The sequence below is a fragment of the Rana temporaria genome, chromosome 2, assembly GCF_905171775.1.
Source record: "Rana temporaria chromosome 2, aRanTem1.1, whole genome shotgun sequence".
Lineage (NCBI taxonomy): Eukaryota > Metazoa > Chordata > Amphibia > Anura > Ranidae > Rana > Rana temporaria.
This window is the reverse complement of record NC_053490.1, coordinates 379,939,979-379,955,735: the sequence shown is the minus strand read 5'-3', so window position 1 is coordinate 379,955,735 and position 15,757 is coordinate 379,939,979. Positions and strand designations below refer to the sequence as shown.

The 15,757-nt window shown below is 44.7% G+C and overlaps 1 protein-coding gene across 1 annotated transcript in view; it reads left to right on the top strand.

Moving 5' to 3' along the window:
• Positions 1 to 1,772: 1,772 nt before the first annotated feature.
• The window catches only part of HEATR6 (HEAT repeat containing 6), a 99,085-nt gene continuing 85,100 nt past the window's right edge, over positions 1,773 to 15,757 (top strand). Inside the window, exons 1-2 of the mRNA XM_040337844.1 lie at positions 1,773 to 2,126; positions 8,047 to 8,154. Coding sequence (XP_040193778.1) covers positions 1,785 to 2,126; positions 8,047 to 8,154 — 450 coding nt within the window. The 5' untranslated portion in view covers positions 1,773 to 1,784. The remainder of the gene's footprint in view (positions 2,127 to 8,046; positions 8,155 to 15,757) is intronic.

The window sequence follows — 15,757 nt, the reverse complement described above, 5'->3', positions numbered from 1 at the left end:
TCAGACATAGAAAATGGGGTGGAGTGGGTTATGTCGATTTCCGTGATTACTTTCATGCGTCTATACTGTCCCAACTAAAGGAATGGTTTCAACCCTATCCCAAAACAGCCTGGGGTCGAATTGAAACCTCCTTCTGCATCCATGGCTCTGCTTCCTTGTGGTTGTTTGGTGCCGAGTTGGGGATTAAAATCCCTACTTTTCTACCCCCCACTATGCAGCTATCAATTACTACTTGGCTTAAAGTGCTAAAATCCATGGACCCCTCCGAATCTACCATTAAAGTGTATGCCCCACTGAAAGTATTAAGCCTGGTTTTGAAACACATTCCACTGGATATTTGGTGTGCTCATGGTATTAACCACATACATGACCTTTTCCACAAAGGAGAGATTAAAACATTCCAAGCCATTCAATCCGACTTCGATTTACCTAGTTGGTGCCAACCCCATTACTCACTCATGGTAAAATGTATAAGCAAATTACACTTTAATACTACTTTAGTACATCCCGTAATGTGGTCCTATTTAACTTCACTAGAACTCAGAAAAAAGGGTATCTCCGTTTTCTACAATTTGCTCCAGAAAAAACAGAGCTTCTCTAAAACCTCATCACATGTTCAATGGGAGAGAGATCTGGGACGTTCGTACACAGATGATCAATGGCTTGTCGCATGCAAACTAAATCAATCTACCTCTAGTTGCACTACACTATGGGAATTATCTGTTAAATTCACGCTGAGATGGTACTATACCCCAGATGTTTTATCAAGATTTGGTGGACAACAGTCAGACAGGTGTTGGAGATTATGTGGATTCAGAGGAGATCTCCTACATACTTTATGGGGTTGTCCTATACTTAAGAAATATTGGGGGGAGGTGTTCGAAATTATTTCTGATTTATCTGGAAAACGGATAGATCCAGACCCAGCCTTGGCTTTGCTTTCTCTGGGTATCGAAAAATTTTCAGCAAATATAAGGTGCTCAATAGTTCATCTACTTATGGCCGCCAGACTTTCGATAACCAGAAAATGGAAAGATCCATATCCTCCCAATATCTTGGATGCCATTGACTTAACTAATATCCACTACACGTACGAGAAGATGATGGCTGTGTCTTTATTTACTTTACCTAAGCATACTATCTCATGGGCCCCCTGGAAAAACTGGGTAGGCAAGTAACACATAGCTATTATTGTTCACCTTTGAGTTCTCTGTAACCTAACGTGTCATTTATTACATTTATTATATGATTAGGCTACTCTGTTGCACATTTCTGCTTTTTAAGAGTTTCTTCTCCATGAACTAGTATCGCTGTTTCTTTTGTTCTTTCTTTTCTCTCAAGTTTTATTATATAACAAGCAGAAGTTCCTTCCAGGATAAATTGATATGTTCCTTCTACTTACTTTATTTCTTACTCAATCGACTGATATTTATACTTTTATGCCTACTGAATTATACAATCCTAAGTATGCTTATTTATTGCATGTTTCTGAATAACTACGATTGTTACTTTGTCTTCTGTTTGTGTATTATTAAATATACCAATAAAAATTTTATTGAGAAAAAAAAAAAGATGTTCAGATCGTGAACTTTCTGAACAGGGAAGACAGACAGCAATAAAATCCTGACTGGAATCCTAATACCTCTCCACTGTATCAATAATAACAAAGTTCTCCTTGGGAGCTAAGCTACTGACCTAATAAACTACCTAGCACTACACGAAGACACATGCAGCATCCATTCTATGTATTCGTTCGGTAATAGGAGTGAAGCTATCTGCGCAGGATGATGACGTACGCAGCGTTCTCGGAAGTGACAGTTGGTTGCCCTGACAACGGCCTGCCCTTCAGAAAGATGGCTGCTCAGGAAGGAGCATTGGCAGGGATGTCTCATGGCAGACGGGTGCAGGTAACACCGGCCGTTTTATTCCATTCGTCCTTACCGCCCGCCGGAGACCTGGAGGCTTACAGTCAGCAGAGTGAGGTCAGGGACTTCCACCGACACAAGGGGAAGATGTACAGCTTGGAGCCCGCAGATACCGAGAGCTTCCGAACCGAACTCAACCTTCTGCTGGATCTACTCATCTCCCAGGACTACAGCAAGGGATCCCCGGGCATCGGAGAGGAGGTGTGTACCCAGGCGTGCATGCTGGGAGCAAACGTCTATCACCTACTAAAGCTTTGGGCCCATTCACATCTTCTACCCAACCCTTATGGCTCCTTCACTTGTGCCACCCCTCTGAAAAGCTTCCAGCAGTGGATCACTTTTCAGAGGGCATTTGACAGGCGCTGAGCAGTCACTATAGGTCGCTTCCTCATTGCCTGGTTTAACCCTTAAAATGCTGCCCCACTGTGCCACAACGGCATGCGTTGCAGAACAGCCCTATTCACTGGAAGGGGTCGCCTTTGGCAGAATGCCATTTAATTTTTGCCGCAGCCTCATGAAATATCCCTGCGCAGTTGCGTTTCTTCGTTTAGGTGGGTGGCAAAACTGTGACTCAACTACCCGCTTTTAACCCCCCACCCCCCGGCCCGTGTCTGTTAATGAGCCCTTAGGCTGCGATTTGACTGTGCTGATGTGTGAATGAAAAAATGCGGAACTCACATTTGAGATGCCGGTCATTTTGAATGACACCACAAATTGAGGTGTGGGTCTGCCGAGCGATAAAACGTGCGGCAATCACGGGACGTATGTATGTCCTGAACTGTTTTTGGGCAACATGCATCTCACAATTGCAGCACGTTTTATCACGCGGCAGACCCGCACCGCGATTTGAGGTGTCGTTCAAATGAATGGCATCTCAAATGCAAGTTCTGCATTTTGTCATTCACACGTCAGCGCTGTCAAATCGTGGGCAGATCTGGCCGTGATTCAAAACGCTGTAGTGTGAATGCAGCCTTATGGTGGCTGTACACGCTCTGATTTTATTATCTGATTGATGTGAGAGTCCATCAAAACAATGGAATCTGCAAACATCCATGACGTCCCTTCTACGTGATTTTAGATTGGATTCGATTAAATGAGCTGATCGGTCAGGGGGGGGGGGGGGGGGCTATTGACCATTTGTATTGATCAGGAGCACCAAGATACTTCATGAATATAATCACAAATTCTGTCAATCTGATTCTGAGATTATCGATTTATTAACGGTTTCAAAAAGTAGTTAACTGTCACATTTGTGTGTCCTCAACCAAACTGTCAAGCCATCAAATGGCTGGTGTCATAACTGATCACATATGCAGCACCATGGCAGATCAGCTTCCTTGGCTGTAGGATAGGAGGGTTTAACCTATCCTATGCATTAAGGTTAAAAAAAAAAAAAATCAAATAATTGCCGCCCCCCCCAGCCCCACGGTTTACTTACCTGAGCCCTCAAAGTCCCGCGTCGAGAACGCGCTGGATCTCGGCCTGGTCTTCTCGGCTCATTATTGGATAGATTGATAGCAGCACAGCCAATGTCAATCAAATCCAATGACATGGGCACCGGGGGCGGAGCCGAGTCCGGCATTCGTGTCTGTGGACGCAAATGCTGGTTTTGGGAGCGCGCCCGCAAGGTAACCCATTTGGGAAAGCGCTTCCCAGAGTGGGTTATCTGATGCTGGGAGGAGCTGAGACAGCCGCCAAAGCACCCCAGAAGACGTGGTTCGGGGCCACTCTGTGCAAAACTAGCTGCACAGTGGAGGTAAGTATAACATGTTTTTTATAAAAAAAAAAAAAAAATAATAATAATTAAAACCTTTAGTATCACTTTAAGGCTGCCAGCAGATCGGCTTCTACAAATTCAACAGTGCCTAAAAATAGAGAGCAACTGAGCATGAGCAGAGTGAGAAAGTTTGAAGTTCTTAGCAGGCTGCGGGCATCCGTTCATTGTTTGTTTAAAAGTCGCGGTCTCCTCCTGGTCCTGCTCCGTGATGGGAATTTCCCAGCAACCTATCATGGACATCTTCTCATCCTCGGACTCAGTTTCCCAGCAGACACTGTGTTCAGTGTTCCGCCAATCACGGACGTCTTTTCATCCTCAGACAAGAGGATGTCCGTGATAGGCGGAACACTGAACACAGTGTCTGCTGGGAGACGCCTATCACGGAAGGGACCAGGGGGAAGCTGCGACTTTTAAACAATGGACGTTCGCAGCCTTTCAGGTACACTGACTCGCGTATAAGCCGAGGGGTGTATTTTTAGCCCTAAAAAAAGGGATGAAAAACTTGGCTTATACTCGAGTATATACGGTAATCTTCTGACTAAAGTTCCACTTTAAGACCCCTTTCACGCTGAGGCGCTATAGCGCCTGTAAAGAGCCTCTCCTGTCTCTCCAATGAGAAAGCCTAAGTGCGTTTACACTGGAGCGGTGTGCTGGCAGGACTTTAAAAAGTCTTGCAAGCAGCGTCTTTGAGGCGCTGTAGGAGTGATGTACACAACGCTCCTAAAACGCCCCAGCCCATTGAAATCAATGGGCAGCGCCGACAAAGCCCTGACGCAGTGGCACTTTGCGGGCACTTTTAACCCTTTTTCGTCCCCTAGCGGCCGAAAAGCGCAGTTAAAATGACGGTAAAGCTTTATCGCCAACACTCACAACGCCCCAGTGTGAGAGGTCTCTACAAGCAATCAGCCTGTCAAGTGTTTTTTTCATATGATCACTCTCGGCGGCTTTAACCACAGGCAGTGATCATTGTATTCTGATGGCAGGGAAACCTCCCACTATCGGAATACAAAAGTTCAGCAGGAGGGATTTCCCAATCAACACCGACACTGTTGATGGGGAAATCAAGCAACTTTGTTCCCTTCAACCTGTGGTTGTTGAAATAAAATGGCATAATCTATGGACAGCCTAAGATACAATTGTATCTTTAACTATCAATTTAAAATCCACTTCCCTGTGGCGTATTGATCAAATGGAATGTTGATAGGGATGAGCTCAGGTGTCTTTGTATTTTGGTCTGTGTGAGCCCTCCAGGAAGCTGTCGCTTTACTATGCCAATAATCTGTTGCTGGAAATTTCTTGCCCCGCAACCCCATGTGTACAATGGTCATCTATATGTGCAGTGTAGGGCGAGAATGCTTCAGCCACTTATAATTGGCCGTGGACAGTGACCACTTACTGGTGAGCTCCCCCTGGTAGATTCGGACTAGGATCCAAACACATATGAGCTTTTGTTGGCAGTTATGTAAGAAATCTATCATAAATAAAAAACGGAGTTGGTGTGTAATGAAATAAAAGTTGGACAGAATACATTTTTATGCAGAGCCTTGTGATGCACTTCACTGCCTTGCAACACTCCATGGTGCCTACAGTTGAATAATTTTTTTATTTTTTTTGTGACATTTCAATAAAGTTAAAGCGGAGCTCCATCTAAAAGGCAAAGCTCCGCTTGTCTGCCTCACCCCACCAAACCCCCCCCTACGGTGCCACATTTGGAACCTTGTTGGGGGGGGGGGGGGGCAGGTACCTGGTTTGACAGGTACCCGCTACCACTTCCTGCTGAGTTTGCCCTTGCCGCAGCTGGCCCATTGAGAAAGTGCAGCGTGATTCGTACATGCACAGTAGAAACCCGGCTGTGGAGCCGCAAGGCTTCGCTGCCAGTTTCCCTTGCCCAAGATGGCGACGCCAGCACCCGGGAGCTGATTCCAGAATCGTGCTTGGGTGAGGACACCGCAGGATCCCTGGACAGGTAAATGTCCTAATATTAAAAGTCAGCAGCTACAGTATTTGTACCAGCCACGATCTGGCTGACTTGTAAATAAAAGTGATATTGTCACTGGGTCTAAGATCTAAAAGGTATGCAATGAAAACAAAGGTTATATATTTTAAACAATTTCATTAGCATGCTGATGAGAGGGGAAATGGGGGGAACCAGGGAAGACAAAATGTAAGCAGATTGAAGTCCAGCTTTCAAGTGGGAGTAAACTCCCTTGTGTGCTTTATATCTATAGGCAAGCCTATAATAAGACTTACCTAATAGGTACTGTAAATATCGACTAAATGTGCATCGTTTAAGACAGGGTTCGACAAACCCCGGGCGCCAGGTCGCAGTTGCGACTAGAAAATTAGCGACCTGGTGGCACGGCCTGGGTATCCCGTCTCTGTGCGCACAAGCAACCCCCTCCCCGGGGCGATCACGTTGGGCCACGCTGGCCAGGAATTGAGGCCACGGCTTCCTGCAGTCCTATGCTTCCTTCTGGAATCTGGCGCCCTCTTGTAGTGGCCGTTGGTATGACAAGACAACTAGCAATGCTAATGGAGCTTCCCCTGCCTGTTTTCACTGCCCGTCCATCTTCTCCCCTTTACTTAGAACCCCCAAACATTGTGTGTGTGTGTGTGTGTGTGTGTGTGTGTGTATAATAAATACCATATTTATCGGCGTATAACGCACACTTTTTTCCCCTTAAAATCAGGGGGAAATTGTGGGTGCGCGTTATACGCCGATCCGCGCTGTCTGAGCGCCGCCGCCGACATATACCGAGCGCAGTACACTCGCCTCCTAGCCTTTATGCGAGAGGAGCCGAGCCTAGCCGAGTGTACTGCGCTCGGTATATGTCGGCGGCCCTCAGAGACAGTGCGGGAGAAGCGGGGAGGACACCACCAAGGCCGCAGACTGACGCCGGACCGGACAAGGCCGCCGATGGACGCCGGACAAGACACCGACGAGGGGGCATTTAAACTGTAAGTATTTATTTTTTTTCCTTAAAATTCCCTTCTAGGTTTGGGGTGCGCGCTATACGCCGGTGCGCACTTTACCCCGATAAATATGGCGTGTGTATGTATATGTGTGTGTAAAAAATATATATATATATATATATATATATATATATATATATATATATATATATATATATATATATATATATATATATATATATATATATATATTCGCCCTAGAGAATAAAATGGCGGTCGTTGCAATACTTTGTCACACCGTATTTGCACAGCGGTCTTACAAAAGCACATTTTTGGGAAAAAATACACTTCTTTTTTTATTTTTATTTTTTTTTTTTAAATATGACAACAGTAAAGTTAGCCCAATTATTTTTATTTTTATATAGTGAAAGATGTTACGCCAAGTAAATTGATACCCAACATGTCACGCTTCAAAATTGCATCCACTAGAATTATTGCTCTCGCTCTACCAATCGCGGCAATACCTCACATGTGTGGTTTGAACACCGCTTTCATATGCGGGCGCTACTCACTTATGCGTTCGCTTCTGCATGCGACCTCGGCGGGATAGGGCGCGTTCCTGGCTCCTAACTTTTTTTTTTTTTTTTTAGCTGGCTCCTAGATTCTAAGCGAATTTGTCAAGCCCTGGTTTAAGAGATATTTACTTTGGCCGCAGCCGGTAACGTCACCGGTGCATGCGCTGTGAAGGAATGGCATACCCGTGCCGTTCCTTCAGAGTCGTGCCTTAAACAGCGACTCCGCGCACATCGCCGGCTCAGCAATTCATATCACCAAAGACCAGTGTTAATTTTGCCAGCAAATTTCGATTTAGTTTTAGTCCCATTTTAGTTTTCTGCAATTGTTTTAGTCGTATTTAGTCGACTGAATCTCCAGGACATTTTATTTGACTAAAACTCATTTTAGCTGTCTAAAATCTAATGGGTGTAATTAAATTGTAATGCATTAGTTAACATTTCTCTACAATTTCCAAACTCATTATATACTTCTGGAGTGAGAAAAATCCAATATGTTGTTTATGGTATTGAGGTATGAACATGCACTACAGACCAGTGTTCATTTTGAAGTCAAATTTCAATTTGGTTTCAGTCTTTTGACTAAAATGCAGTTTTAGTTGTATTCTAGTCCTCTCAATTGTTTTTAGTTTTAGTTGTATTTTGGTCGACAAAATTAACACTGCCAAAGACCGGCTGGAAATGGAAGCGCCCTCAGTGGTAACAGGGCACCCAGAGGGCTTAGCTCTCAGGTAAGTCTGTCATAATGTGCTAGTATGCTATTTTTATTCATTACTTTTTATTTTTTTGATGCGGTTTACTACTGTTTTTATTTATTTATTTATTTATTTATTTATTTATTTATTTATTTTATTTTTAGGAGGTTTGTGCCTTACTAGTTCAAGCTTGTCATCTTGTCCAGCTCAACCAAGAACATCTTGTCAGCAAAGTTTGCCAACTTATACACTATCTGCTTAACAGACTGCAGGTAAGAAATGCTTTGCACCAAATACTACAATAGTACACATTGTACTACTACTAACCCAATCAATAAATCAAAGTATAGATTAAAATCATGTTGCAATGATGTGCAGCTAATGCTGGGGTTGGTGCATGTAGACAGGAAGTGGCTGAAGGAGGCTGCAGGCAATCGGAAGCATTGAGTTGCAAAAAATAAAAACAATGAAAAAAGGTGATTATTTTTTTTTATTTTTTTTGGGGGGGAAATAAAACCAACTGCAATTGTTTGATGTACAGTGTGTTAGTACTAAGGGGTCTGTTGTCACATGAGATCACGTTTCACCCAAGGTTCACATATTCGGTAGGCTTTTATTGGAAAATGGAAAACATTTATAAACCGACCCCTTAAAGCGGAGCTCCACCCTAAAGTGGAACTCCCTCTGATCGGAACCCTCCCCCCTTCCGGTGTCACATTTGACACCTTTCAGGGGGGAGGGGGGTGCAGATACCTGTCTAAAGACAGGTATTTGCACCCACTTCTGGCCACAGTCTGCGGGCAGGACATCGCCCCCCGCCCCACCCATTGTGTTCTGGGAGCACTCGGCTCCCAGAGCACAACGGGAGCCAGTCAGCAGGCTCGCGCATGCGCCGTAGGGAACCGGGTAGTGAAGCCTGAGCGCTTCACTTCCTGGTTCCCTCACCGAGGATGGCGGGGGGGGGGCAGAAGAGTGACAAACGATCGCCCGTCCTCTGCTGCCGACGGCGCTGGACTCCAGGACAGGTAAGTGTCCTAATATTAAAAGTCAGCAGTATTTGTAGCTGCTGGCTTTTAATATTTTTTTTTTTCAGCGGAGCTCCGCTTTAAGTTTTATATGTGAAGCTTTACCTTTTAAAACAGCTTAATTAACATAGAAATGTCAGACATTTGTATGTATATATTGAACACGTCACCATTTTTCTAGGTAAATATATTTCTAAAGGCATAAAATTTTCACCACGTGTCCGGAACAACCTGTGCAATCCATACATATAAAAACCAAAACAGATGAGCTCATACATTTTAAAGTGGCCGTAAACCCTCACATATACCCAGTGAAGTGAACAGCCTCAAATGATACACAGGGATGAAACAAATCTCCCTACATAAGTTTTACATGTATATCTGCTGTCTTCAACATATATTCTTTAGAAAGTGAACATCTTGTTAGAAATGTTTCTTCCTTTTTCAGCAGTGGGCACAGAGTCTGGGATTACACTCTGTGAGAGGTGATTGGAGGAAAGAAGAAAAAAATGTCACCAGCATACCAGGATCTCTAAAAACTTTAATCGCATAGTTACAAAAGGCGAAGTTTTGGAGCCACGCAGGACCCCTTCATCAGGCATGTGACAAATTGTGATACAAACTGAACACTATTTAAAGAACCATTCACCAATCAGTGCACAGAGGAAATGACCCCAGACCCGCCCCCTGACATCCAATGACCTCATGTTCGCGCCATAGACCTGTACAAACATTCCTGTTTGCATGTCATTTAACCACTTGCTGCCCGCCATATAGCAAAATGACGTTGGCAAAAAGGTTGTGTTATCCTGACTGGACGTCATATGAGCCGCTGTTGCGGCATGTCTGTCTGACACACCGCAGCTCCGATTTAGGTAAAGAGTCTCTGATGGAGACTCTTTACCTCGTGATCAGCCGTGTCCAATCACGGCTGATCACAGTGTAAACGGGAAAAGCCATGTACCAGCTTTTCCTCACTCGCGTCTGTCATCAGCGCAGCCCCCCAGAGGTTGCCCACACTGGAACACCAGGGATGCCCACCACTTTTTGACACCGGGGATGCCAATCTGTGCCCACAATGTCTGACAATCAGTGATGCCCATCAGTCTCCATCCGTGCCACCTATCGGTGCCCATCCTGACCGAGAGCTGGCTGGCAAGAAAAGAAAAATAGATAGTAGCCAAATGTGAAAGTGAATCATGGCAGTTGCACTTCGAAGGTTTGATTTGCAGTTGCACTTCGAAGGTTTGATTTGCAACTGCAAATCAAACCTTCGAAGTGCAACTGCCATGATTCACTTTCACATTTGGCTGCCATCTGTTTTTCTTTCCAGCCAGCTCCCGGTCTGCCTTGTAGGCTGCCGCCGGCATCATGTAATGGCATGGCAACAGTGGACGGCTGCATTGACGTGCCAATCTTCTAGGGCGCATGTGCACAGCATTTTGCCAGATTGGAGCAGAGAGAAAAGCCTCCTGCAGTCACTTGGCAACGCTAGTAAACTGCCAGGCGGAAGCGGCTCAGCACTGAGGATACAAGTGACAGATGAAGCTGCAATTGCAGGTTAATCTTCTTTGTATGATTAGGATTAGTTTTAGATGAACAGTATAGCAGTACAATGATCTTAAATAATTTCTTCTGTGCACTGATTGGTGAATGGCTCTTTAAATAGTGTGCAGTTTGTATCACAATTTGTTATATGCCTGATGAAGGTGTCCTGCGTGGCTCTGAAACGTTGCCTTTTGTAACTGTGATTTAAGTTCTTGGACCCATTTTTGGAGATTCTGGTGTGCTAATTACATTTTTTTTTCCTTCATGACTGCAAGTGGTTCCGGCCTATGGTCACTTCAGCAACCAATTAAAAAATACAGCCGTTTGTGCGGGAACGTGTGCGTTGAGAGTATTGCATTGATGATGGAGGAAAGGCACACACCCCCTCCACATAGGCAGAGGAACAAAGAAACTTGCAGAGCTGTGCTGTGAATAGACAAGCTCTCTGCTGATCTATCTCTAAGTTCCTCCCCGACACAAATGTTGGTTGGCAGCAGTAGCCTGAACAGAGCACAGACATTACGCAGTGTAAAATACTCTAAGGAGCTGGGAGTGTATCAGTATGAGGTAGAGCAGTGTTTCTCAACTCCAGTCCTCGGGGCGCACCAACAGGTCATGTTTTCAGGATTTCCCTCAGATCAAACTGCTGTGGTAATTACTAAGGCAGTGAAACTGATAAAATCACCTGTGCACAATAATGGAAAGCCTGAAAACAAGACCTGTTGGTGCGCCCCGAGGACTGGAGTTGAGAAACACTGAGGTAGAGGAACAGCAGTATACTGATCTTCCCTGTGAATGCAGTGCAGGGGGGAATGTAAAGAAAAAAAACTGACCACGCTGGGGTGAATGTACTTCCAAGCTGCAGTGTGTTCTGTTCGAAATACGAAAGCAGGGGAACTGGCAGGTTCATACAAAACAGGCAATACAAACGGAACAGGATGCTCATACAAGTACATGGTAACAGACATATATCTGGGGGGGGATTTAAGGTTTACAGCTACTTGTTGAATGGCATTTAGTTCGTTAAAGCGCTGTCTACAGGTATACTCCACTTTTAAGTACACAATGGGACCAGAGCATGTATGTAACATGAAAATGTACTTAAAGTGAAGCAATACCTTTCTTCTGGGGTGTCAGGGGCTGTAGTGGGGGTGTCAAGGGCTGTAGAGGGGTGTCGGGGACTATAGTAGGGGTGTCGGGGACTGTAGTGGGGGTGTCAGGGAGGGTTTTTCCAAGTAGCAGGGAATCTGAACTATCCGTGCACGGATTACTCAGCTGCAGCTTTAGCTTGAGAGCCACTTTACATACACTCACAGGTATGTCCTTACTTGCGAGTGTATGTAAAGTGAGTGTACTTAAAGTGGGGTATGCCTGTATTATAAACCCTTATTTTATTGTACGTTAAAGTAGAGTTCCACCTTAATTTTTTATTTTTTTTGCCATATACTCACCAGAAAGGGCTGTTGCTATGCGGAACTAGCCCTTCTGCCTCTTCCTCCACCGCGGTCGTCTTCTTCCTCCGTCGCGGTGGCTTTTGGTGAATAGGGCGTGCTGCCTTCTGGGAACTGTGTGTCCCAGGAGGCAGCCGCCCATTCACAAAGCGCCGTGCGAGTGGCGCATGTGCAGTAGGAAACGGACAGTGAAGCCGTAAGGCTTCACTGCTGGTTTCCCTTAGTCAGGATGGAGGCGACCAGGACCGAGGGATTGCTGTCAGGGGCCCATCATCCCTGGCGCCTAGGACAGGTAAGTGTCCTTATTAAAAGTCAGCAGCTACACTGTTTAGTAGCTGCTGACTTTTAAAAAAAAAAAAAAATCGCGGGTGGAATCCCGCTTTGAGGATGAGCTCAGGCATGTTTGGATCCCAGTCTGAACCCAGCTGAACGATCCTGCCTTGAAGTCATCACCTGTACTGCGCCAATCCTAAGCAGCCAAGGCCCCCCCCAGCTACATGTATATACATGCCCTTGGTATATACGCATCTGCGGGCGTGAGCAAGCCTTGGCTGCTTGTGATTGGCCCAGTACAGGTGACGGGTTCTTGACAGGATCGTTCAGCTGGGTTCAGACTGAGATCCAAACAAGCCTGAGCTCATTCCTAATTTGCATAAAGTACTAATTACATTTTATTTTGTGGTAAATCTTCGTGCTGTTGATCTTTTGCAGCCTCTTTGCATGCACTTCCTGCCTACATGCAAGCAGCTCAGCATTGACTGCATGACATTTCTTAAAGTGGGTTTTCTGATAGTGACCACATTAAACCATGTGTTAAAGCAGTCAATTGTAGCCTTGATTAAATGCCTGTGACAGCATAACAATGTGGGTGCACAACTGAGAGATGGAGGAGAGCATTTTGTTGTCCTTCAATAGAGCCTACGGAAGGACATTAAGGGCAGGATCACCAGATATATTAAAAAAGCTGCAGATTTGAATAACTTGTAATACATTTTTACAATAAAATGTGTTCAAACGTGTTGTTTTAGGAATGGTGTTTAAGCATGCTTTAGAGGGGGAAAAAGGGCCTGTTCATCACCACTAATCTGGTGGGTGGCCTCACAGCCACGCAATACTGTAAGATGGATGAAATGGTGGACCTCATGCACACAGGGTGTTAAAAAAACAAACAAAAAAAAAAACAAGCTGCAAAGCCACTACAAACGGCAGGAAAAAGTGGCTGTGAAAATATGCTTTTAGTAGCTTTTTGCATTGGCGTAAATGCACGTTTAGCCGCGCTAGCTTTTAGTAGCATTTCTCTGCCTCTATTGAAAATCAATGGTTTTCCTATGAGTGCCCATTGATTTGAATAGAATTTGCACCAGAAGTCGGAGCATGATGATGTGACTTGCATTGCGGCCTGTGCTCTAAGGATCTTGAAGGGGAACCCTCGCCAAAATAAAAAAAAAAAAAAAAAAACTGGTGTGGGGTTCCCCCACAAGACATACCAAAGTTCTGGTATGAATTTTAAGGGCAACCCCCATGCCAAAAAAAACAAATGGTGTGGAGTCTTCCCAAGTCCAGTACCTTATCCAAGCATGCAGCCCGGGAGGTAGGCCCACCCCCCCCCCCACCTAATGTGAATGAGTAAAAAAAAAAAAAAATACAGTACACAGATTTTTGACAAAGTAATTTTATTAAAGCAGCTCCAGGTGATGTCTTCCCCCTTCTGCCGGGTCTCCTCTCTCCGCTGTCTCTCCCCCCCACGCTGGGTCTCCTCTCTCTGCTGTCTTCTCCCTCTTCCTCCGATGTTCTCTTAGCGCTCTCTCCTGGTGTAATGCTTGACCGCTGTGGCTTCATGCTCTGATAAGGGTCTGATATGGATCTTGGGGGGGGGGGGGGGGGGTTCCCCTTAAAATCGTCCTCCTTTATTTATTTATTTATTTATTTATTTTATTTTTTTTGGCGAGGGTTCCCCGTCAAGATCCTCAGCGCACAAGCTGCACCACAAGTCGGGGCATCATGATCCGAATTGTGGTAAAACTTCTATTCAAGTCAATAGGCTCTCGTAGGGAACCATTGATTTTTTGATTTTTGTCAAAAAAAGCTTAACGTGGCTGTATCCAGCAGTTTTTACAGCTGTAACGCCGGTCCTCAGAACGTGCTGGCCCTGGGGCTTTTATTTATTTTTTATTGCAGCTTGAAAACGCCTATGCCAATTACAGCTCCTAAAAGCCTGTGTGCGCGCGGACTCATAGAATAACACGGAGAGGAGTTTTTAATCTGCAAAAAAGTCTGACGCTGCTAAAATCGGCTGTAAAAACGCCCTTTGTGCATGAGACTTGAGCATTAAAGTATCCTCGCCTCCCTCTGTATTCCTCATACTAGTTCTTCTCAGGCAAGTACTGGGAGCAGGAGATGGGCACTTGCTAGAAATGGTTCCTTTCTAGCAGCGATATTGGGTTGATACATTATAACAAAAAAATTATATTTGAATTTCCATTCCAAGTTTTTAAGCAAAAGTAGCATTTAGAGGGTTGAGACAAACCATTTACCCCTGACTGTGGTACTTACAATGGTGAGCTTTTATTAGTTTGTGTAAAAACTATCCCAAAAGGGAAAAAAACAAAAACAGTACATCCAACACTACCTTCTCCCTAGACTGACAAGGCTGCTGTCCAAAGTTGTTTGTTACTCCTCCATCCAGAGTGGAGACTCCCTAAGACTGGAATTGTGTTATTGGCCAGATAATAAAGTAAAAATAAAGTGGACAAAACTTTAGTGTTTGTAACCCTAAAAAATAAAAATAAATCCCTTTTTATAGCAGATTAAACAGCACGGTGCTTGTGCTGTCTAATCTGCCCCTTTTTAAAATGTAAAAAATAAAAAAATTGCTGATCCTGCTAGTTCCTGTGTCCTGACCACAATAATCATAGCTGCTGAGCCCTGATTAGAGTGGTCAGTTTATGTGCCCCATCATCCACAGCTCTGTTTTCTCCCCCTCTTCACCCACCCCCTTTTTTCAGAGAGCTTCAGGCTGGTCACCTGCCGCTCTACACCTCCGATCCAGAGCTACAGTGGGAGGGGCTGAGTGGCCAGATTGGTGGTCACATGACCTCCCAGCTGACATCAGAGGAAGATCTCAGCCCCTCCCACTGTAGCCCAGGATCGGAGTAGGAGAGCGGCCGGGAGTCACGTGACCAGCCTAAAGATCTCTCAAAAAAGGTATTTGGAGGCATTTAAAAAAAAAAAAAAATACTTGCATGGGGTATTATGGCTGCATAAAATCGTGGGGCGGAATGTGCTCTCCATGCATCTCAATGGACCCTTTCACACTGAGTCCTGCAAGCAGCATCTTTGGAGCAGCTTTTGGGCTCTGAAAAAAACGATCCAAAAACGCCCCTCTCCATTGAAATGAATTGAAAGCGCTGTAAAAACGCCTTACCCTTTCGCACTGAGGCACTGCAAAAACACCCTAAAACGTTAGGGTCTTAGCGGTGCTTTACCAACACATTGGGATTGCAAATGAGGCTTTGTTCGATTAACGCTCGAAAAACGCCCCAGTGTGAAAGGGGTCTAAGGCTTGTCATAGGGTGACAATGCTGCCCCTGCAAAGATGCACAGCTGTGGGTAAGCATCGTCGCCCAAGGACCGAAAGTGTTTTGAACAAAATAAAATAATGCAGCCACCATATTTTCATCTATAGACTGGTATACTGCAGTTATTAAATTATTACATTTTTGTTATATTTGGATATGCTTTAAGGCAAATATTACAGTAATCCAAATCTACCATAATTCATAAAGTTTCACCCCACTACCTCATGGAACTGCTGTGTAAATAGGGAGCAGCATATTAATTATTATGTAAAG